The sequence below is a fragment of the Malaclemys terrapin genome, chromosome 12 (assembly GCF_027887155.1).
Source record: "Malaclemys terrapin pileata isolate rMalTer1 chromosome 12, rMalTer1.hap1, whole genome shotgun sequence".
In the NCBI taxonomy this organism is placed as follows: domain Eukaryota; kingdom Metazoa; phylum Chordata; order Testudines; family Emydidae; genus Malaclemys; species Malaclemys terrapin.
Window position 1 is genome coordinate 28,617,330 of NC_071516.1, and position 22,554 is coordinate 28,639,883.

Genomic DNA, 22,554 nt, shown 5'->3' on the forward strand with positions numbered 1-22,554 from the left:
TCTACGGGCAACCCCGCCGTATCGGTCTGAGTCAGTCCCCGAGACCACGGACGGTGACCTGGAAGGCCACGGTGGCGCCGTAGGACGGTGCCGGTCCAATCTTGGAGAATAGCGCCTTCGCGACCAGGACCTGGAACGGCGCCTCGTCGACCTGGACCTGGAACGGTACCGGTGATCCCGGGACCGGGAACGGCTACGGCTGGTCGGCCTTGGGTAGCGAGCCGCCAATGCTTCACGGTGCCGACTCGTGCTCGGTTGCTGAGTCGGTGCCGATCGTGTGCTGAAGCCCGACTGCTGCGGTGCTTCTTGCGCCGGGGGCAACCGGGAGTCCACCGAGGCGGAGCTCGACCAGGACCGGTCCCTGGAACGGTGCCGAGACGGCGACCGTGACGAGCGCACCATCGCCGGCTTGCCTCTGCGCGGCAGCATAGGCGGGGCGCCTTCAGCGCGTACTGGGGCCTCAACGGACAAGGCGATGAGGTCCTTAGCTGCCTCAAACGTGTCCGGAGTGGAGGGCTGTTCCACAAGTTCCTCTAGCCCTTCATTGTCGCTCGACGCGCTCATCCCGGGGCTCGACGGGCCCTTCGGCGCCGGAGCCACTACCGGGGTCCTTGACGAGGCCGTGTCGGCCTTAGGGGCACTCGAGGTTTTTACCAGTGCCGCCTTCTTATGCGGGGAGCGACCGCGGGCCTTAGGCTGGCCCTTCACTTTCGCCGGCGAAGACGATCGGCGTCGTGCCCTTCCCCGCTGGGTCGGTGCCACGGTCTTCGAGTGACCCGCCGGCGCCGGTTCCCTCACCGAAGCCGGTGCGCTTCGCACGGAGGCAGACAGTGCCGTCGAAGTGGAGGGCTGTAGCGCCGTCTCCATGAGCAGCTGCTTAAGGCGAAAGTCCCTCTCTTTTCTAGTTCTGGGCTTAAAAGCCTTGCAGATTTTGCAGCGCTCTTTCTGATGAGCTTCCCCCGGGCAACGCAGACACGAAGCGTGGGGGTCGCTCAATGGCATAGGCCTGCGGCACGTGGCACAGGCCTTGAAACCCTGGGCGTGTGGCATACCCCACCGCCCGGGGCCGGTGCCGGGGCTGAACAGACAACCCCAGCAGGAGCTTTAAGTACTCTAATGAGCCGTTAACTACTGAGTAAACTCTATCTTTGATGACTACTAGATAACTCTAATGACTATTTGCTAAGGGACACTCTCAGACGAGAGACAGAGTTGTTCCAACGCCGCCACGGACGGTAAGAAGGAACTGGAGGGGTCGGGTCGGCAGGGATATATATACCCTGGAGCGGGGCGCCGCTCTGGCGGGAAGGAGGGGGCCCGCCGACCCGACAGGAGCCGCTAAGGGAAAAAGTTTCCGACGTCCGTGCACGCGGCGCGCGTACACCTAATGTGTAATGGACGTGAACAATCACTCGAAGAAGAATTGATGTTTTCACTGGCCCAGCTGTACTGCCCTGGGGGCTAGCTCAGCGAGAAAGTGATTGCCGTGAACTGTTGAGCACGGACATCCTTCTCTACTGGGTATATGATGGAGTACCTTTTCTTTTTTAAAAAATGTTTTACTACCATATACCACTAATCCCTGAGAGACACCAACGCAGCATTTGGGCCAAGGAACAGGTTAAACTTTGAAGCCTTGCCTACACTCTGAAAGTTACCCGTTACTGACAACAGGTGCGACCCATTGGGTGCTGAACCTAATTTAGCTGACAAAAACAAACAAGCTTCGACCCCATTTCAGGACCCAGCTCTTGCCCAAGCTTTCTGAAGAGGAGACAAGCACGGTTTGTCCGTTGTTATGCTTGCAGTTAAAAACATGCTCAGCAGCAGTTCAGTCCAATCGCAACTGGAACGGACACTGGCTGCCGCTTTCCTGTCCTAGACAAAGCTTAACTGACCCAGAATACAGTACCTCAGCATACTGAATGTGAACCACTTCCATTTACATGGGGAGAAAGGAGACCACCATTAATTCTCTCAGTACTGGAGCTATTATCCTCGCAGGCCACAAACAAAGGCCATGTATACGCTATGGGGTCTCTACGGGCATAGCTGCAGTTCCAGAGCAAGGCTGGCAAAACCCTGTAGGATACACCCATAGGAGGGGGATTTTCCGTCACTGTAGGAACACCATCTCCCTCAACAATGTTAGCTAGGTTAGTGGAAGCATTCTTCTATCCACCTAGCTGTGTCTACACCCAGGGTTAGGTCAGCCTAGCTCTGGCACTCAGGACCAGGGCCGGCTCCAGGCACCAGCTTAACAAGCAGGTGCTTGGGGCAGCCAAGGGAGAGGGGCAGCACCTGCAGCAATTTGGGGGCAGCAGGTCCCTCACTCCCTCTAGGAGCGAAGGACCTGCCGCTGAACTGCCGCCACCGATCGCGTCCGTCCCCCCCCCCAATTGCCGCCGCCGATCACAATCACTGCTTTTTTTTTTTTTTTTTTTTTTTTGCTTGGTGCGGCAGAAATGCTGGAGCCGGCCCTGCTCAGGACTGCAGATTTTTCACCCCCTGGTCACCGTAGCTACAAGCACCTACATTTTAAGTGTAGCCCAGGCCACAGTGGGCCATTTAACTGCCAGCTAATGAACAGAAATGCCATTAATTCATCCAGTAATGTTCACATTGTACTCAGCATCAAGAGCTTTGACCCAAGTGAGGTCATTTTAAATTAAACCAGTTAGGGAAGGGTAAATGACGGTTAGACATGACACACAGGAGGGTGATTTGCAGTTGTAGTGCCTAGTGAGAGCCCCTCACAACCCACTTAACATTTCCACTCTGCAGGGAGTTTGTAATGGTTGTAGCCTTTATGCCCATGCAGAAGTGTGCGGTTGCATCCTAAATTCAGCTCCAGGAGTGGGGTATATAGGTAAGAAGCCAATGAAAGCAGTTTGCAGAGCTTACTACTTCAGCTCCCAGAGGGGAAAGAGGAGGAAAAAGTTCAAGATCAAACAACTCTATGCATATAAAGTAATCTTAGGCACCAGCTGAGGTGAACCATGGATTTTAAATGTTCCTAAAATGGTCCTGGACAAAGTTTATCGTTAACTCTTTATCATCTGCGGGAGCTCCCCCGTAAGTCATCCTTGATTTCAGTGGTGCTACCACGAGTTCAGTCCTTACCAGGTTAGCATTACATGTTTTCCTAGCCCAGGCCTCCTGCACGGTCCATTAGTCTGCATCCTTTGATTCATGGCCTGCCTTCACACCTGCAATCCCTCAGGTGTCAGCTCGCCAAGGTGGGCTTTTATCTCCCCAGTTCCCTTTATTTCCTGCTGCAAGCAGCACAAACTGCTCTCCTTGAACCTGAGAGTGGCGGTTACCTGCAGCCAGCCCCAGCACAAAAAACAGAGATACCCCAAATGAGAATGTGTTTCATTATCAGAATCAGTGCCAAGGAGTTAGATGAACACAGCTACTGCTTCCTCTCTCTCTCCACTGTTTCATGCCAGCTTCTATTGCCTAGAGCTAGGATTTAACATCCTCATAGCCTAAAATCAGAGATTAATAAAGTAATCTCCATCAGCACACTTTTCCTACACCACTCCTCCAACCACGTAAGCCTTATTTCTCCACTCTTACTGGTCCCCCTCAAGGGCTTTCAGAAAAAGCAAGGCTTCTCGGCAGCCCAATGCTCTCGCTGTTCACGCTCTGAGATAGGAGAACTCTCAGATGCACGTCCTCTTAGAATTAGTTTATTTAAATTCACATGAAATAATTAGTCTGCCATTTTCTAGGCGTAGCTACCCTCGCTGGTACTTTTGGAGATGACTCACTATCACCACAAATACTCAAGGGATAGGCATGTGGATGGCCACTCCAACAGACGTAAGAATTTCCTCTACCAAGCAGCACAGGCAAGATTGAGAAAAATCCAAATGTGCGCCTTGCTCTGCTTACAAAAGCTGCAGACCAGAGCAATACCCTGGCACATCTCCAGGGAGCAGGAGTTACCTTTTCAATTCTCCACCTTGCTTTACCCTACAATATCATCCCTCTGCCCTGGGTTCATTTTGGGTGCAAAGGTATTAACTGACCCACCCAAACCCAGATGGACAAATACCACTCTGAGTAAAGAGCTTGAAGGAGGAATTGTTACAGTCTGTGCTTTGGAAGTTAGAGAGGCAGAGAGATCCAAGGATATACCACAGGCTGCAACCAGCAAATCTCTGCTGGGCCAAAGGTCATTACTCAGAACCAGGTACCAACTGCCTACTCACACAGCCTTTAGCCATGAATGAAACAGCTATTTTGGTAAAGGGAGAAGCACATACCCTAAGGCAGCCCTTTTGTGGCAGTTTAACGAGATACTGGAAACCCATTTACACCCTCTAATTGTCCTTCCTTAAAACGGATAGATGACTCATGGGATTTCACCTGCAGGAAGTGCAATGGGGACGCTGACGTGTGACAGCCTCTCTGCAAGTCCAACTGCATGAGTGGGCATGTGTTATGGCTGAGCGGTTTGACCATTCCTCCTCTTCTGCAATTGGTACATGCAGGGGTGGTGCTCTCTGCAGACAAAACCCAAGCAGGAAGTCTCTACACAGGCCAATTCAGGGAAGGCAGCAACAGTGCACGTGATGCCATTCCAACCAGAGAGATTTCAGTGGATTAGGCCAGCCTTTAGTACTACTCTGCATTATTCTCCTGCTCTGAAGCCAGACAATAGGCACTTCATGTGCTTGAAGAACTGTCTAGGAAACTCATCATAGGATGACAGGCTCTTCTGAACACCAGGCAGCACTTAGCTACAAAAGGGCTTCAGAGACATATCGCTCTGTCCTTCTAGTTTTCCCTGATTAATTTGCTATATGACCTTAAGGTCAAGCCACAACTTCTGTGTCCCAGTTTCCCCATCTGTACAGTGGGGATAATACTTACCACCTTTGAAAAGGGCTGAAACATCTTCAGATGCAAAGCGCTAGGAAGGAAAGCATTAAAGACATCCACCAGATTGGATTGCATTTTTCCCCTACTGTGAATGTTGGGAGGTTCTTTGCTGGTATTGCACATACATACAATAAAGCAACTAAGCTTTTGCTAGTGCAACTGTTTATGCTGGAAAAATAAAGGCTTAATCGTACCTTTAAGAGGTGAATTGAGGGATTTAGCATTCTCCTGTTTGGCTACTGTAATATATAGTAGTGGATAAGCAAGACAAACGTGGCACAACCCTGCAAAAACTGCTAATTCTTTTAAGATAACATGACACTCATTTCAGGTTACAAAATGGCATATTTTGGAACTAGCATTGGGGAATTAGCTTAGTCAGGAAAAAAGTAAAGCTGCGTTTTAGTCACAGGAATTTTTAGTAAAAGTCACAGACAGGTCACAGGCAGTAAACAAAAATTCACAGCCCATGATCGGTCCATGACTTTTACCCCTGACTAAAACTTTGGGGGGGGGGGGGGGGGGAAGAGTGGTGCTCAGGGGACAGTCCGGGGGGCAGGCGCTGCAGGAGAAGGGAATGGGGGGTGCTGCGGGTAGGGTTGACGGGGCTGGGGCAGGTTCCCTACCTGGCTCCTGAGCTCCACACACTGACTCTGCTCCATGCCAAGCCTCGGTTCTGCAGCTCCCATTGGCTGGGAACCATGGCCAATGGGAGCTGTGGGGGCAGTGCATGCTGGCAGAGGCAGCACATGGAGCTAGCAGCTGAGGGAGGGGAGCCCCCCTTCCAGGTAAGCACCGCCCCACACCCCAATCCCCAGCTCTGAGCTCCCAGACACCCAAACTCCTGCTGCTAGGGGGGCCGAGACCACCCCAGCAGCAGCCATTGTGCCTGGCCCAGAGGCTGCCTGAGCTGCTCAGGCGGCCCCAAGGCCGAGCACACTGGGCTGCTACAGAAGTCACGGAATCCAGGACAAACATGGAGCCTTAATCATCCTATTTACAGCCACAGAAAGATTAGTTTAGGAACAGTTTACCTTCTTTCAACATCATTTGGCTGATTTCAGAAAACAAGACTTACCCATAGAATGAGTTTTTAATAAAAGCAGGAGTGAGTGATGTCTATTTCCTTGTTTTATTCTTTAAGAGCCTTGTTTATAATTCCTGGCTGTTCACTGATGTAGGCAGGGGAAGGGGAGAAGAAGAGTCAGGAATACAGAGCAGAAGTAAGGCTCCTTAAAAAAACCTCACACGTGCTAGATAGGCACACAGTATTGACCAAAATAAGTCTTCAGAGGAGACTTCTTAAAATGAAGGTAAAAGTGCAGGGCTGCAAGAAAGACCACTGAACAGTTCCAGCTGCCTGGCCAACAGAAAAAAACAAACACACAGGAGTTATGGTGTTCAGTTCCAATTCTTGCAGTCATTTTTTATTGCAAGAGTTGCATTCTCTTCTTGTCTGAAGAAACAGGGCGATGGTACAGATAGGAACACATTACTGACTCAGCTCTACCCTCCACAAGCTTGGGAGCAGCTAGCAGTTCCGCCATCTGTGCCTCTTTGCCTTCTTTCCATTTCGGGTTTCTGGACTTGGGTGTCAGTAACTGAGGCAACAATACTGATGTTAAGGAAACGACTTACCTTGAGGTAGGCTTGCAAATTTCCAGCAGGAAGTTTCACTGCATTTAGTGGTCAAAGCATAAATCCTAATGGAAATATTAACGCTGTAAAATACAAGGTCTTCTTACTAGCACAGAATATGCAACAAATCATGAATGTCAAAGATAATTCTTATGATAATTTACAGTAGGATAGGCAGAGAAATATAAAGCCAAAGCTATGTGTTCAGCCTTTAAATCAGTTGCTTCTACCTCAAACACAGCAGGTCTTAGGGCTCTCTGACTCGGGTCTCAATCTGTTGTTCCAGCACATCATTACACTAAAACAGTCAAGAGTAACTAGTTACAGGAACACTCCCAACCATTTCGCTCAGCTAACATTGGAGTTTGTATGATAAATTACCTGACTCTGCATCTGTCACAATACTGGCCATAGCTACAATTATGGATTCAAAGATAAACTGATGCCAAAGAGTCTGTTTATTCCTCCATCAGGCAGGAGCAGAAGCCAAATTTAATGTAAATTACATTTCTTTAAATCTAAGAAAAATAGATAATTGACGACACTAGCCGAGAATGAAAATTAAACAAGATATTTAATACAGTGCAAACCATAGTTTCTTAATTAAAATAGATGTGTGCATGTATCTGAATGGGTTATCAGTTATCACAAATAGCAATGAACACTGCACTGCTACATAGAAAAAAATGTACAGCTGGATTTTAAGTGTGAATCTCCCTTACTTCCAAGGTAGTGTTTATCAATTTCAAATCAGTTTCACTAATTAAAAATGCGAACGGCGACTAGGTCAGTGCAGTGATAGAAGGTGATCACACAGTCAAAGGAAATAAATACAGAGTGCAAAGAACTAAAAACCTAACGCATTCTTATACCTAAACATGAGAAGCCGATAGTGGCTTATGACTTTTCCTTTTTAAATGCCTTACAAGACTTCTAAACACACTTTCAACTGACTTAAAATTACAGGCTGCATTTCAGGTCATTTAGCTTCAATACGCCCCAAACTCTAGAAGATGAAGATCCAGCAGTGGCATTAGCATAGTCCAGAAGCTGAATGTTGGATTTTGCAAATACATTTTATTTTACAGAAATTCAACATCATCAACTGCAGGCAACTTTCCCCAACCCTCTTTGTTTCCTTTGCGCAGACCATGCTATGCAGAGTACAGCAATGCAGTGCCCACTGCTTTGGGTTAAGATTAAAGAGAGAAAGACATTTTGCTTAATGTTTTGTCCCCAACACACTACACGTGCACCTATAACAGGTGGCCAAAGTCTGTTTTGTTTTTCCAAATGATTGCTGCTGTAGTTAAATGTTTCCAGCCCAAGCTTCCAACTCTTTCATGTCATCGTCATCCTCCTCTTCTTTCTTCTTGGCTGTAGCATAAAGAGTGTGAAGAGTTAGGAGCGGATACCTTGATGTAACCCCATAATGTCCTGCTTCACCTGGACAGGTGGATCTGCACTGCACAAGGCACTAGGTCCCACAGAAGAGCAAATATGCCACATGTGGTTTTCAGTTACAAGACTTACGTGCCATTTTAAAAGCCAGCCAGGGTTAAACTTCCCAGGGCCATATTTCAAAAAGAGAAAAGAAAATGGTTTGTGAGAAGAATGCAAATATGCATTTTAATCAGAGTGGTACACAAGCATTGCCAATATTTATCAGTCACCAAATCTCAAAACATGGGAAGATGTAGACCTGTTTATTTTAGGAGCTCCTTTGGAGCCATGTAAAGTTTATTTAGCTAAGCAGTAGCCAGTTGGCAATGGATGCCAATACCTTCTGGTTTCTTGTTGTTCAGCATGCTTAAACCAACCACTATGGATTTGGGGCTATTGGTCTTAGACTATTTGAGTGCAGCACTAGCTGGAAGAACAGATGGAGTTGGAAGCCAGGAAATGCCAAGTCCTAGCCTAGGACAAATTTCCTGTGCTGTTTCACCTCTGTCTCTCAGTTTACCTCTCTGAAAATGAAGGCAATAGCTACCTTACAGGAATATTGGGAAAGTTAGTTAAAAACTGTACAGTGCTTTGAAGATGCAGAACGCTAAGTACTACAAGTCTCACTGTAAAAATTTCCAAATACTACACTTTCCCCAAAGAAATTCCTAATGCAGCATGATAATTATTTTTAATTTAAAAGATATCCAGTCTCTCCCTATAATGAATCCAGACAGTAGCTTACAGTATGATGACTGTGTGTGTGTGTGTGTGTGTATGTATGTATGCGCAATTTGTAATACAAAGCACAAATGGAAAATTCCTGAAGTTCAACCCTTGAAAGGGGAGGAGCCTAGGGATGGTAAGTCTGTTTCAAGGTCTCTCTTCTTTGGCAGGGCCCCCCAGATTAAACGGCGTTGGAAGAGTAGAAATCAGGATAAATAAAAACTGATTTTAAAAAATGTCAAATTGAGTTTTGTATTTAAATACATATTTTCTTTTAAAAATAAGCCTGTAAAAATTAAATGTGAAATTATGACAAAAATATGCTGAGCCTTACCCTTATTATAATCTATTTAAAATCATTTAAATAAAAAATATGCTGCATCAATCAGCATTCACATTTTAATGAATTAAGGGTGATGCTTTTTTTATTATATACAGAATTGGGGGAAAACATCATTCACTTTTAAGCTCAACTGAAGCTTTATAAATATGGCACAATCTGTATTATTTTCAGTTTTGATAATGGAGCAAATGCTGGTATTTAAATTTATCAGATGTCAGTGCTTTTAGTTTCTGTTGTGCAGAAATTTTTTTACCTTAATTACTTTTGGTTTCAGGTTAGCTAGGAGGTGCAAAGAAAATATTTTCTTCATTTGGGCTAGTTCATTCAAAGTTGAGAAGCCAACTGAGCTGAAAAAGCAGAAAAACTTGTTTTTCCTCTTTCAATCTATGAACCACCAGGCGGGAAGAGGATTCACAGATCCTAAAGCCAGAAAGGACTATTGTGATCATCTAGTCTGATCTCCAGAATAACACAGGCCAGACAGCTTCACTGAAATAATTCCTGGAGCAGTTCTTTTAGAAAAAGTCCAATTTTGATTTAAAAATTATCAGTGATGGAAAATCCACCACGACCCTTGGCAAATTGTTCCAATGGTTAATTACCCTCACTGTTAAAAATGTACGCCTTATTTCCAGCCTGAATTTGTCCTACTTTCAACTTCCATCCATTGGATCGAATCATAACTTTCTCTCCGACTGAAGATCCCATTATTAAATATTTGTTCCCTATGTAGGTATAGATTGTAATCAAGTTACCCGTAACCTTCTCTCTGTTAAACTAAATAGGTTGAGTTCTTTAAGTCTATCACCATATGGCATGTTTTCTAATCCCTTAATCATTCTTGTGGCTCTTCTCTGAGCCCTCTCCAATTTAACAACATCTTTCCTGAATTGTGGAAAGCAGAACTAGACAATGTTCCAGGAGCAGTCGCACCATGCCAAATATACAGGTCAAATAACCTCAAATAGAAGTAGAGAGATTCCCGTCTTTAGGCATCCCTAGATCGCATTACCTCTTTTGGCCGGAGTGTCCCATTGGGAGCTCATGTTCAGCTGATATTCCAACATCACTCCCCAGTCTTTTTCAGAGTCACTGCTCCCCAGGATAGAGTCCCCCATTCTGTAAGTATGGCCTGCACTCTTTGTTTTGGGATGTATACATTTATATTTAGTGTATTAAAACACATATTATTTGATTGCGCCCAGTTAGCCAAGTGATCCAGATCACTCTGTATTAGTGACCTGTCCTCCTCAATATTTACCACTCTCCCAATTTTAGTATCATCTGCCAACTTTATCAGTGAGGGCCAAGCACTGATCCCTACAGCATCCCAGTACAGGGGTGAGAGGCAGACTCAAAGACCTGCAAGCATGGTTCAATCAGAGTATTGAGACCAACTTGTAAGACTAAATTCCAAGGGCTATTTCTCACTCAAGTCTCCCTTGCTTTTACCTCTGCGTTTGGTCTTGTCAGGATTGCTTCCCATTAAATCAGCTGCCATTAGTACAAGACTCCCAGCTTGCATTTCTTTCTCCTACATCTCCATTCTACCTTGAACCTTGTTTTTTAAGGTATTACAGGATAAACGGGAAGTGCAGGAATACATGCTAACTGCTCCTGTTACAGCTATTCATTTTCATAGATCTAATAAAAGGACATGAAGGATCCCTTGAGAATAATACATCATGTGATTCATGAAGCAATTCCATATTAACTCTACAAGCTGCTTGTAGCCAGAAAATTCAAATCCTTATTAACAGCTGCTGATTTGATGAATGCATGTTAATGAACCAAGCTGGCTTTGGCAAAGGCAGACAATTACCTGGCTTTGACGGTATTGCTATTGAGGGCACATTTGGTAGTGGTACTGTCTCGGGACCACTGATATCCAGCAGGTTTTTGTCTAATTCTTCCTGTTCTAGATCCTCCAATTCTGCCATCAGTTCATCCTAGTATTGTAAAGGGAAAAAGAATGATTCAGATCACACTTGCCACTAAGTAGCACAAACAGACAGACAGACAGACTCAGCTAGGTACATTATCACTGGGGATGGCCTAAATGACCCCAGCACATGACCCTCAAACTGTGAGGGCAGGGTCTGAATCTCAACCCCGATCTGAATTTATGGTTTCACTTTCTGATGGGCACAGAATTCTCTGATCCAAAAGTCTCCAAAACGTTGGGGGTTTGAAGTCCCATCCAAGTTTTTTAGCTGCCATGTGCACAATTTTCTGAGGTGGAAGAGACCATTTGCTAGGAGAAATTTTACATCCTAGAACTTGCACTGTTGTCTTGCATGCAGAACTCAGATCACCAAGAGATGGGTTTTAATTTAAAACAGTGCAACTCTTGAGCTGTTTTACCTCATCAAAGTCTTCCCCAAATCCTACAGGCTTTGAAATAGCTGTTGAAATTTCATCTGCCAGCTCCTGCTGTTCTGCAATATCCTGCATCAATTCGTCTACTTTATCGATATCCCTGTAAAGAGAAGAGTACAATATGTTAGGTCATTAACCTGGTTTGCACTGCCCCCTGACTACATTTGCTAATTCTGTGGCAATGCTAATTCCACACTGTGATGGCATTTCAGCTGTGCATGACCGCACATCTCCAGCCACTGCAGCTCTCCTTCCCTCAACTGCTCCACCCTAAGCAATCTCCATTCCCTACTCCCTGCCAACATCTTCGCATTTTTACTCATTGCAGGAAGGTATGAAGCTTCTTCTAAAGCACATGCCATTTCTGCTGTGTGGACTGGGCAGGAGGTGGTGCTCATTCCCTTTCTCTCTCATTCCCAGCAGATTACCTCCCTCATGATTCTAGAAATCACCTGTTTGCTGTTCTTAAATTTTTCTCTTTGGCAGAAATTGAGTGCTGAAAGATGGACTGAGAGCCCTGGAGGACAAAAGCTTCCATTTACCCTCAGAAAAGATATAAACACATGGCAAGATGGACTGATCCCACAAAATCAGGTAGCCAAGATGCCCATTGGCTGGCAATTACTTTTGGTTACTACTACAGATCTAGGTCAGCTTCAACTTGTCAGGGGTGAAAGGCTCTGTTACCCTATTATCAAACCTTTAAGCCATCAAGAGCCAATTATCAGTTTGCTTTGAACTCTAATTCTTAGTGTAACTCAGATCTATTTGCTTTAGTCAAGGCTGGACAAAAAAAGTGCCTTCACAGGACACAAAATTATTATCATCATCAGTGTCAAGTCCACAGTTAAGGGTGAGTTGAGTTTTGCACTTGAAGCTGGGATTTAACCTTTTATGTATGAAAAATACAAGATGTCCTCCCCAAAATTCTACTCCTTACTCTCAGAGCATAGAATGACTCCTGAAAATTTACAAGCAAATTCATTAGTTTTAATTAAATTAAAAATGGGTCCTTTAAGAAACCTGGCACCTGTTTTGTCATACTTTTGTCCCCAATGACTTTAATGGAATAATGCAGACTTTTACAACTTTCCATATACTTAACCTCACTGAAATCTTGTGCATGGATTACATTTAAAAGGTTTTCTTTTTTTAGCATTGTCATTCACACACCTATTATTCTCCATATTCAAGTTTATTCAGGCGCAGAAACTCAATACACTTCAGAGAATTCCACGAAGAACTAGCCTCTTTCCAAATAGTCACTTTTCCCCATTGTTCTCAATGGGACTGAAGCAACAGACTTCCCTTAACAAAAATGGCCACTGCATCTATTCACCTACTCCTCAGTGTTCTTCTCCACCTCCTGACAGCATAGGGGGCTATCATCTTTCCTGAGGTCAGTTTACCTTCACTCCCATTGGGGGCAATGGAATGTGGTGGCATTAGGAAAGAGGGCATATTAATTGAGGTCAGCACCTGGCCTCATTGTCATTGCAAAAAATGGGGGATGCCAGCCATTTTGAAAGAGTACCATTCTTCGTAATTTTCTCTGGAGAATATTTTACACACCTAATAACATGGAGTCACTATATGGCTTAGTAAAGACTATTTAGGTGCCTTAACTATGCATTCCTATATCTGAACAGGTTTGGATTCCTTTTAAATTTAACCTTAGTTCAGAGTTTCCTGGCTTTGCAAATATTGGCTTTGTGTTAATTACAACATCTCTGTAATGTAGTCTACCCTTAGTTACTGATATGTACTCTCAACCATAACGCCATCTCAAAGTCATTTTTGTTTGCAAATTATATTGAGTAGAAGAAAAAGGAACAGACTATGCACCCCCTTTAAACAAGACTTTTAAAAAGTGTACAGGTATTAGATGGATCTGTGACCAGTACATCTCTGAAATCACTTCAGACTATTATTGACACTATACTTTAGCTAGACAAAAATTGTGTGCGTGCTATTAATAGCCTCGTACCCCACAAAATTTTTCTGGGTTGAAAAATCCCATCTTTTGTGGCTTGATCAATAAGCGAACGCATCTAGTATTATATTTTAAACTTTTTAAAAATACTTTACTGCTTTGTCTGCAACCTCTGCAAAAATCAGTTATTTCATGCCACGATGATGCAGAGCATTTTAGCAGACTGCATGGGACCTGGTTCTTTATTCTCTTTCTATAATTTCTGGTTTGATTTTGATAGAGTGGACATTCATTCAAGGATACAATATGAAATTTCTTACATGTTGTCATGAGCAGCTTTCATAGCTTTAGCAGCCAGGCCCATATTCTTGAGCACTTCAGTATTCGTGTTGGCATTTTCAAGGGCTTCCCTCTGGAATTCAATTGTTGATAACGTGCCATCTATCTGCGCCAGCTGCTTCTCGTACCTCTTCTTGCGTTTTAGGGCTTGAAGAGCAGCTAGACGAAACAAAAACAAAAACAGGATGTATGTGATTTGTGTCCAAAATAGCCATTCAAATGTGTACAAAATTCCATTCACAAAACAGAACAACGTTTAATTCATTTTATCGCTCATCTGCTCTTCTTTCTAGTTTAATTAAAATGTGTTACTGTTCTGTGTTCCTGTCTAAACAAATGTAATGGTAGCCAAGCCTCTGATGTCCACTTCATGTCAAAATACAGACTATAAACCAGCAATAATAACGTTAGCAGTCTAGATGCTCAGCATGGATGGTGCTACAGGGTACTGTGTTTTATAGCAAACACCATGTCTCAAAACACAAGCATGCCTATTTAAAAGTAACGTCTTCCTCCATCTTTTCCCATGGAACACAGCAGTCCATGGTACAGTAACCGCCAAACATGGTTTTAACTATGCTGCAGACTCAGGCAGCAGCTAGGCAGGAGTGACTGGGAGAAAGCATTATATATACACAGTAGAACCTCAGAGCTATGAACACCAGAGTTGCGAACTGCCCACTCAACTACATCCCTCATCTGGAACCGGAAGCACGCAATCAGGCAGGAGCAAACGCAAAAAAGGCAAATACGGTAGAATACTGTGTTAAACGTAAACTACTAAAAAAATAAAGGGAAAGCAGCTTCTTCTGCATAGTAAAGTTTCAAAGCTGTATTAAGTCAATGTTCAGTTGTAAACTTTTGAAAGAACAACCATAACATTTTCTTCAGAGTTACGAACAACCTCACATTCCCGAGGTGTTCGTAACTGAGGTTCTCTTGTACCTCACTTCCTGGTATCGCTCCTGTTTGAATAAGAGCAGTGATCAAGGAAAGCTCATCTTGTATAAACATGTTTCAAATCTCCCTGGTGTAAGGACCCGCCCACATTGAATCTCCTAAATATGATTTTTGTAACCAATAGAGGTGCTGTCTCCGTATCTGTAACCCTGTTCAGTTTGAGCCTGCATAGCAGCTTTTCTGCTGTGTTTGTTTCTAGATCTACACAAACAAACATGAACAGACATTGCTAAGTGTTTTCTACGAAAGTATGGGCAGATGAGCTATCCCACAATGCCTTTGCACAAAATCCATAGACACCAACACATGGGTCTGAGTACTCTGAAATGTACTGCTGTGCAGAGAGCTGGGAGGAAGGAGAACCAGTCAAACTGGATACACAAACCAGATCAGGGTTTTCAGTTCACACTAAGCACTCCACTCCTCCACCCCCAGTGCATGCGCACAACCAGTTACAGGAAGATAATACCACCTGACTAGATCACTAGCAGAAGTGAAACTCGACTAGCTGCTCTGTATCAATCACTCAGGATGTATGTGCATTAGAGGTGGCTGGAAAATGGAAATCCCTCCCTGTTAAAAATTACGTGTTCTTAAAATATATATATCTTTTGGGATTATATATAATCTCAGTTTATATATATGGGATTATATATAATCTCTGTCTCAGTTTGGGATTATATATATATAGATATATAATCCCAAACTGAGACAAAATGGCAAAAATGCAACATTTTCCCAGAAAGGGATTTTAGAAAAGCTCTGTTTCAGGTGAACCAACATGGAATTTTTAATTTTTCTGAGAAAGTGACGTTGACAAGAGCCTTGCAGCCCAGCAACAGGACAGGCAGAGTGCCTGGGCACCCGCGGAGCTGAGCTGAGCATCGGGGCAGAGAGTCAGGTGTTCAGCACTGGCAGCTGCCTGTAAAGCTTTTGTCAAGAGACCATCCAAGCAGGCAACTCATTTTTATTCCCTGCCCCAAACTAATTCCCTTTCCCCTCCCAAAGCCCCCCCTCCCCCCCCCCCAAAAAAAACCAAACAAACAGAGGTTTTCCCCACAGCAAATTTTGCAAAGGGCAGTTTTTGTTGAAAATCATTCCAACAATAACAACTTAAAAAAAAAAAAAAAAAAAAAACCACCAACTTATGACCAACTGTAGTGTGGATATAAAGTGCCTGTACGTAGTTACAAATCTGATTACAGGTTGTAGTGTGAAAAGGACCTACCAAAGGACAGATTGGTTGGGTATCATCACACAAAGAAGAAAGGAACAAAACATAGTAAAATATTGGGCACAACCCCGTAGGCATATTCCTACTATACCTATCCCCTTAGATATACATTACCAAAAAAAAAAAAAAAAAAAATCTACATTAGAAACAAGTGCCCCTTGCCCCTCCATGACCAAGTATTACATCTCCCTCCATCATGGTCCTTTTCTAGAATTTCCAACCAACCAACCTGTGCTTTGGCTGACAGATACAACACAACCTCTCTGACAGAGTCATTGTTTGGATGAAACAATTAATTACCCTAAATGTTATTTCCAGCTACCTCTGTCAAAGAGATCAATAATCCAGTTCTCCAATATACAATGGACTTGGTAACTTAATAAGAACATTTATCTGCTTAAGAAATAGAATCAACTTGGACATCTACTCAGACTCTAACCTGAAGACTGCAGTTCTTTGCTGCAAGATACAGCTTAACATTTGAACTCAGACCTGTGTTGCATTTCACGCCATGAATGTCCTTTTTGTTCAAGCCTCTAGCCTCAGTGAAAGTCTGATCAAAAGAGGTTTATTGGGGAAAGGTGCAGAAAATGTATAATTGAGAAGTCTCAGACATACACACACACATACAATATCCTGTCGAGGGCCAGTTTGTGACAGCGAACTTGTCGGTTACACATGTTCATTAGAAGTGAAGAAAAAAAAACGAGAATTTCCCAAATCCAGTTCTAAGACCCATCCCCTAAAAATGCTATTTCAGAATTTGCCTTTCCTGGCTGTAGTGCTGGAACTGAATTGTGGGGGAGATTCCCCTACCCCAAAATTATAGCCTTCCTGAAGAGGGACAGACTCCCTTGTCACCTTTTCTAGAATAATGACAGTTTCAAATGACATGATAAATGAGTTGCTGCAACACAGGTGACCGGGCTGATCTCCTAGAAGCTGACTGTACATTTACAGGGGCCTCATATGTACTGTTGGGTCCAGTCTTGATGGGTAAAAGGAGAATTATCCAATTGTGTTTAGTTGAAAACACACTCCTTTTTAGCCCATCAAGACAAGGCTCCTGTGTGGCTGCACACTACACAGTCCTTTTGTTTTGTAACCCTCGGATTATTTTATCATTACTCTGCAACACATTACAAAACAGAAAACTAGGTACAGTTACAATTAAAGCTGCCAAGCACAAATCAAAAGTACCATTGATCACATCCATTGAAACAATCTAATCAGCTAGTATGAAAATGAAACAAAGGTCACATTGCCCATTTTGAGTCCAGCTTTGCACAATTCATGCACATACTGCTAAAACAAATATTTCTGTGACCTGCTTCCCCCCTTGACTGGTGTCCCTATTTTAGGACCAATCCAAATTCCATTGACAATAGCAATAGTCTTTCCTTTGACATGAATGGGAGTTTGACTGGGCTTTCATATAATAAAATCATCTAGTATTTGTTGGAATGATCAAATTATCTTGCTCAGAAGGAAAAGCCTGCTATTTGGATGCGCTTGTATTCAGTGGTGATGGCGCTAGAGAGAAAAGCAAGAAACAAAGGTAGGATATTCAGAACTGTTAATTTTGTGGAATATGTAGACTGCAAGGCCAGAGTTCTTAACAGCTGTTGTATAACAAAAGTATGGTATTAGAGTTTATGTACAGTTCTTAGTGAAAGCTATAGGATAAATACGTAAGGTTCTTTTAGACTTCGCACTTACTGGGTTACAAGGGCAGAACTCAGGCTATATGGGCATTAAACATTGAGAATGTGTTTTTAATGGTGTGTGTGGATGAACTAGGTATCCGGTACTAACCAGAATTTTCTAACCGTATCTTTCTATTTCCATTCCATTTATTTCTATGTTCTTCTCTCGCCCAGGAATGTCTGTTCAGTGTATTTCACTCGAATTGCACTTACTAATCTTAAATCATTTGAGATTTTTTTGTTTTGTAATTTCCCTTGTTTGTCTGGTGGTAAACCTCTGGTTTAGTAAGTCAGGCTCCTGCTCATGAAAAGCTCTGTGTTATGTCTCAGGTAAGCTTTAGTTGACACTTAAGTTCTCTCCAACCCTGGTTCTCCAGTCAATCTGTAGTGTCCTGATCCGGGACAGTCCATGCCCCAGCATTAGCCCTACTTTCCCATGTTATCCCCTGACATTTTTTCTAACAGCAGGAATGTCCTTATATCCAGTAGTGGTCATAAGCTTGATTTTAAATCTCATTACTCAAGTTTTCCACAGTCCCTTCCATTTTGCCTGCTGCAGGATTACGCTATGAGAAAATGGTAGAAAAGACTTCTATGTTTAAGTGATGTTGAGGTGGGAAGGAACACAAATAGGAATGTAAAAGCAAATATGCGCTGTCTTACTCATATACACGGACCACACTTTTCAACACTTGGACAATTCAGGGTAATATTTACACAGTCAATTAACATCTAGATGCAAAGCACTTTTTTGAAGTGAAAAGAGACATACAACTGGTTAAATATCATTGCACCTGGCATTAAAAAAAAATGTACTAAAAAGGTCAAACAAGACACTGAAATGTCTCTAATTGAGAGGTATGCACCTTCCTGTAGTTTATTTAGAGGTTATTTAATAGCAGATACATTTCCACAACTATCCTTTAATCCAATTTAGAATTCATACCATTTACAACTGGAATCTTATTAAATTGGAGAGAATATGAGACTCCGACAGGCTAATTTGGGTCATTTCACATTCATTTGCTCCTGTGAGCTCTATTAATTCATTTATCCGCCTACAATAAGATACATTTCACATTCAGGTTTTTTTTTTTTGCGGTAATCAGCTCTGCCTTTTCATGGCTTTGCTTTCACAGATAAACCAAGGCACAGAAGTCAGACTGTGAATACAAGTGAAGAGAACATTCTGTGCTATACAAGAATATCCCCACCAGATCTTTCACATTAGAACATTATGACTTCCAAGCAGACATGTCCACACAGTATTTATGTTAGGTACTGAACCAAAACTCAGATGGAATTAAAATATCCTTATTAACTCTAATCTATATCTAGATCTTTTTACTTTTGATCTATACCATATAAAATAACCAGCAAGATAGAAGTGAGACTTTCTTTTTTTGCACTTGAAAAATGTACACTCAGGATGTTTGCAGGCTGCTTTAATAGGCCAGACTCCGTGGCAGCCAAAACTCAAGTCTAATTCCCAGACACACGATCCTGTAATCAAATCCACTAGCATGTGCCCTGAACCCATTCAGAAGCCTGTGGATTGTAAAAAGGAATACCTGACTTAGAAGTGATAGACAGCAAATGATTATGGCAACAAAAGAGGCCACAATTGCTTGGCTAAGTCATGTGATTGTAACTTCGTACATATATTTAAAGGATAGAAACACCAAGAAAAGGAGATGACTTGTTAAGACTAGTAAAAATAGGGTATAATCACGAGTAATAAGAAAGCAGTCTGAATATCAGAAAAGTTTTCTGACCTTAAGGTCTACAGACCTGTGGTGGAGCTTCCCAAGGGAAGTAATAGAAGTCCTTTCGTTTGGGAGACGTAAAACTAGATTAGATAAAATACAAGAAAGTGTGCAGTAAGGGACAATCCTATATCAGTAAGGGAATGGACTAAACAATTTTAACTGGTCTTTTCTGCTTCATCAGTGACTGTCCACTACCTATCCACTGATGCATCAGTTCCTCTTCTCCATTTCTAATATGGACTATTAACCCACAGCCCCTTTCTTCAGCTACAGGTCTATGAACTACCACTGACCATAAACTACTCAAGCTCTCCTCCACTTGTCATACCACAGAGTAAGACTTCATAATATTTCAAATCTGATCTGTCAGATACATTCCCAAGCCACCACTCCACTCTAAGCAAGAGAGCCAAAATTACCTCATTCAATCTTTACAGCATATTGTGGCTTTAAAGATTAGACTCCCACAAAGGGGACTAGACTCAGTGTTGCAACACCTAACTTTACACACCCTGCTGCCTAGTGGAATACTCAGCCCAGGCTCCCCATACAATGCATGGAAAAGATAGTCACTTAATAAAGGGATCCACAATCGCCAGCATGCTGAACAGGGAGCTGCCTAAGACAACCAAGGCGGTACATATGAGCTCCTGTTCTGTCTTCCTGTCTCATGGGTCCCTTTCTGTCCCCCACTGTCTTGCTCCTCTCCTATCCCGCTCTGTTGGCTTTTCACCTGATCCTGAAATCAACCGCACTGCACAAGATGAAATGGCCCATCCAGCTCTGATAGGCCTAAGTACCACCAATGATGGAGGGGGACATGGCCAAACCAAACAGATAATGTCCCTGATTAGAGAGGCAAGCTGGGGTCCAGAGCAACAGCTGTCATAGCTGACCTGCCCAGTCCAAACCATCTGTCTGTGACTGACCAACTGCCCTATATCCTGATAAGATCAATAAATGCTGCATTTCCCCCACATTTACCATTCTACCTCTTTTCTCCCTTCTGTGTGTCTGTCTTGTCTAAAGGAAGAAAGAAATAGCGTTCCCAACTCAAACTGAACAGAACTAACCCTTTCTTCCCCACCAACAAAGGCTGTTTGACAGAATAAAAGACCTTAACCAACATTCACCCTCTCCAAAAAGGGTTCTGGTTTTATAGGTTTTGATTACGTTTGTTTTGCATAATAACTCAATTTCTGTTTCAGTATTTTTGCCTTGTTTGTATTCTTTTCCTTTGTGTATTTCAATCAATACATTTCTTATTTTTGGCATGAATTTCCTGATGCATTGCCATGGTATTAAACAGTCTGAGGTCTCTGTATATCTAACTGTTTAAAACTGTTTCATGTTGGACAGTTAGTCATGTTAATGCCATTAACTCTTTGGCTCTTTATCCCAACATGCCCTAACTGCTGGGCTATGGGGTATTCTGGAGCAGGACTGTCCCTCCCGTTGAAACTGCTCCACTTTGTCTGAATAAGTAGTCGTGGGGCTAGAGAAAGAGTTAGCATGACTCTCTAGTCCAGTGATTATGGCACTCACCTGGGAAGTGGGAGGCCCAAGTTCAAGTCCCCATTCCAGTGACTATACAAAGTGGAACAATTACAAAGGAAGGACTGAGTGCCCTACTGCAGAATATCCCAGAACCCAGTATTCAGGGCACTCTCGGGAGATGTGGGTTCAAATCCCTGCTCCACATCAGGGTGACAGAGGAACTGAACCCAGGTCTCCCACATCCCAGGCAAGTTCTCTAGCCACTGGCTAAAAGCTGTAAGGGGGGCACCACCACTTCTTCTTCTGACAGCACTGCTTTGTATGGGGCCTGATCTGTTAGTCAGCCTCCGAGCATACATGGGCTCTGCAGGTGAGCTAGATGGGGGAATGCCTAGTTTGAGGATCCCACTGGAGCTCAGGCATAAACTAGGTAACCAGACTGAAGCAGATGCACGCATGCCCAGTGGCAGATTTTTGGTAACTAGGAGACTTTACCAGTGGAAACTTAAGTGCCTAGGATATTTAGCTGCCTACAGGATTAAGCAGGAGCTGAGCAGGGGTTTTGAGGATCTAAATTTTAGACTTAGGCACCTAAATCCCATTATGGATCTAGCCCGGATACCCCACAATTCCTCCTCTTTTTCACCTTTTACATGGTTCAGAAACTGCAGCATTGGCGATTTTCATACTTGTAACTCTCTGAAAGGATTGAGAAACCACACCATGAGTTTATACACTTGTTACCACAAGTAAATTGGTGTATAATGATGACAAGGTCTGTATTTCTCCAAGGTTATCAAACAGATGCATAGCGGATTAGCAAAGGTCCACCATAACGATTCAACTGCAGGACTGGAACCCAAATAAGTAGACTAAACTAGATCGGAGATGACAGCTGTGCTAAAGGTGACCATGGAAGGATGAAAATTGAGATTTCTGTGATATACAAAGGAGGCCTGAAAAGTGGGGTGGGGAGGAGGTTGGTTGTTTTGTTTTTAATTCCTCCGCTTTTTCTTTATATCAAAAAATTCAAATCTTGTTTAAGGTTTATGATATCAGATAGAAAGAAGTGAAACCTGATTGGGAGAGTAAGTGATTTTTATTCAGATGATAAAAAACTTATTTTTTTTAACTACTACTAAATGCCAAACAAAGTTATATGAGGCCACACTCCACCCATTCAATTAAGGACTGATTCTTAGAGGCTTTCAGTTTAGATGCACTCAAGGTTCTGGAAGGGTATGAGGCACTGCCATGCAGCCTTAACCGAGTTAAGAAAACTTTTGGGCAGTGACTTTCTACTGTAAAAATAAATGGGTGTATTTGTCTGTGTTTGGGGTGGATAAGGAAGGGGAGAGAGAAGAGGTTGAGCCTTTCAGACTATAGGCATCCGTCTTAATCAGATCCCAGGTGATGCTCAGCCCCCCCCCCCCCCCCCACTCCGGCCCAGGCCCCGCCCCCACTCAACCCCTTCCCCCAAGCCTCCACGCTTGCCCCGCCTCTTCCTACCCCCACTCCACCTCCTCCTCCCCTAGCGCCTCCTGCATGCCACTGAACAGCTGATCCATGGCAGGAGGCACGGGGGGGGGAGGGGGGAGCTGATCGGCAGGGCTGCCAGTGGGTGCTAAGTACCCACTTTTTTTCCCCCGTGGGTGCTTCAACCCCGGAGCACGCACAGAATTGGCGCCCATGTT

The 22,554-nt window shown here is 43.5% G+C and overlaps 1 protein-coding gene across 1 annotated transcript in view; it reads right to left on the reverse strand.

Moving 5' to 3' along the window:
* Nucleotides 1–7,086: 7,086 nt before the first annotated feature.
* Nucleotides 7,087–22,554, reverse strand: part of CHMP4B (charged multivesicular body protein 4B) — a 35,133-nt gene continuing 19,665 nt past the window's right edge. The window contains exons 2-5 of the mRNA XM_054046027.1: nucleotides 13,676–13,853; nucleotides 11,408–11,522; nucleotides 10,866–10,992; nucleotides 7,087–7,908 (exon numbers count right to left, since the gene is read on the reverse strand). Of these exons, the coding sequence (XP_053902002.1) occupies nucleotides 7,841–7,908; nucleotides 10,866–10,992; nucleotides 11,408–11,522; nucleotides 13,676–13,853 (488 nt within the window). The 3' untranslated portion in view covers nucleotides 7,087–7,840. The remainder of the gene's footprint in view (nucleotides 7,909–10,865; nucleotides 10,993–11,407; nucleotides 11,523–13,675; nucleotides 13,854–22,554) is intronic.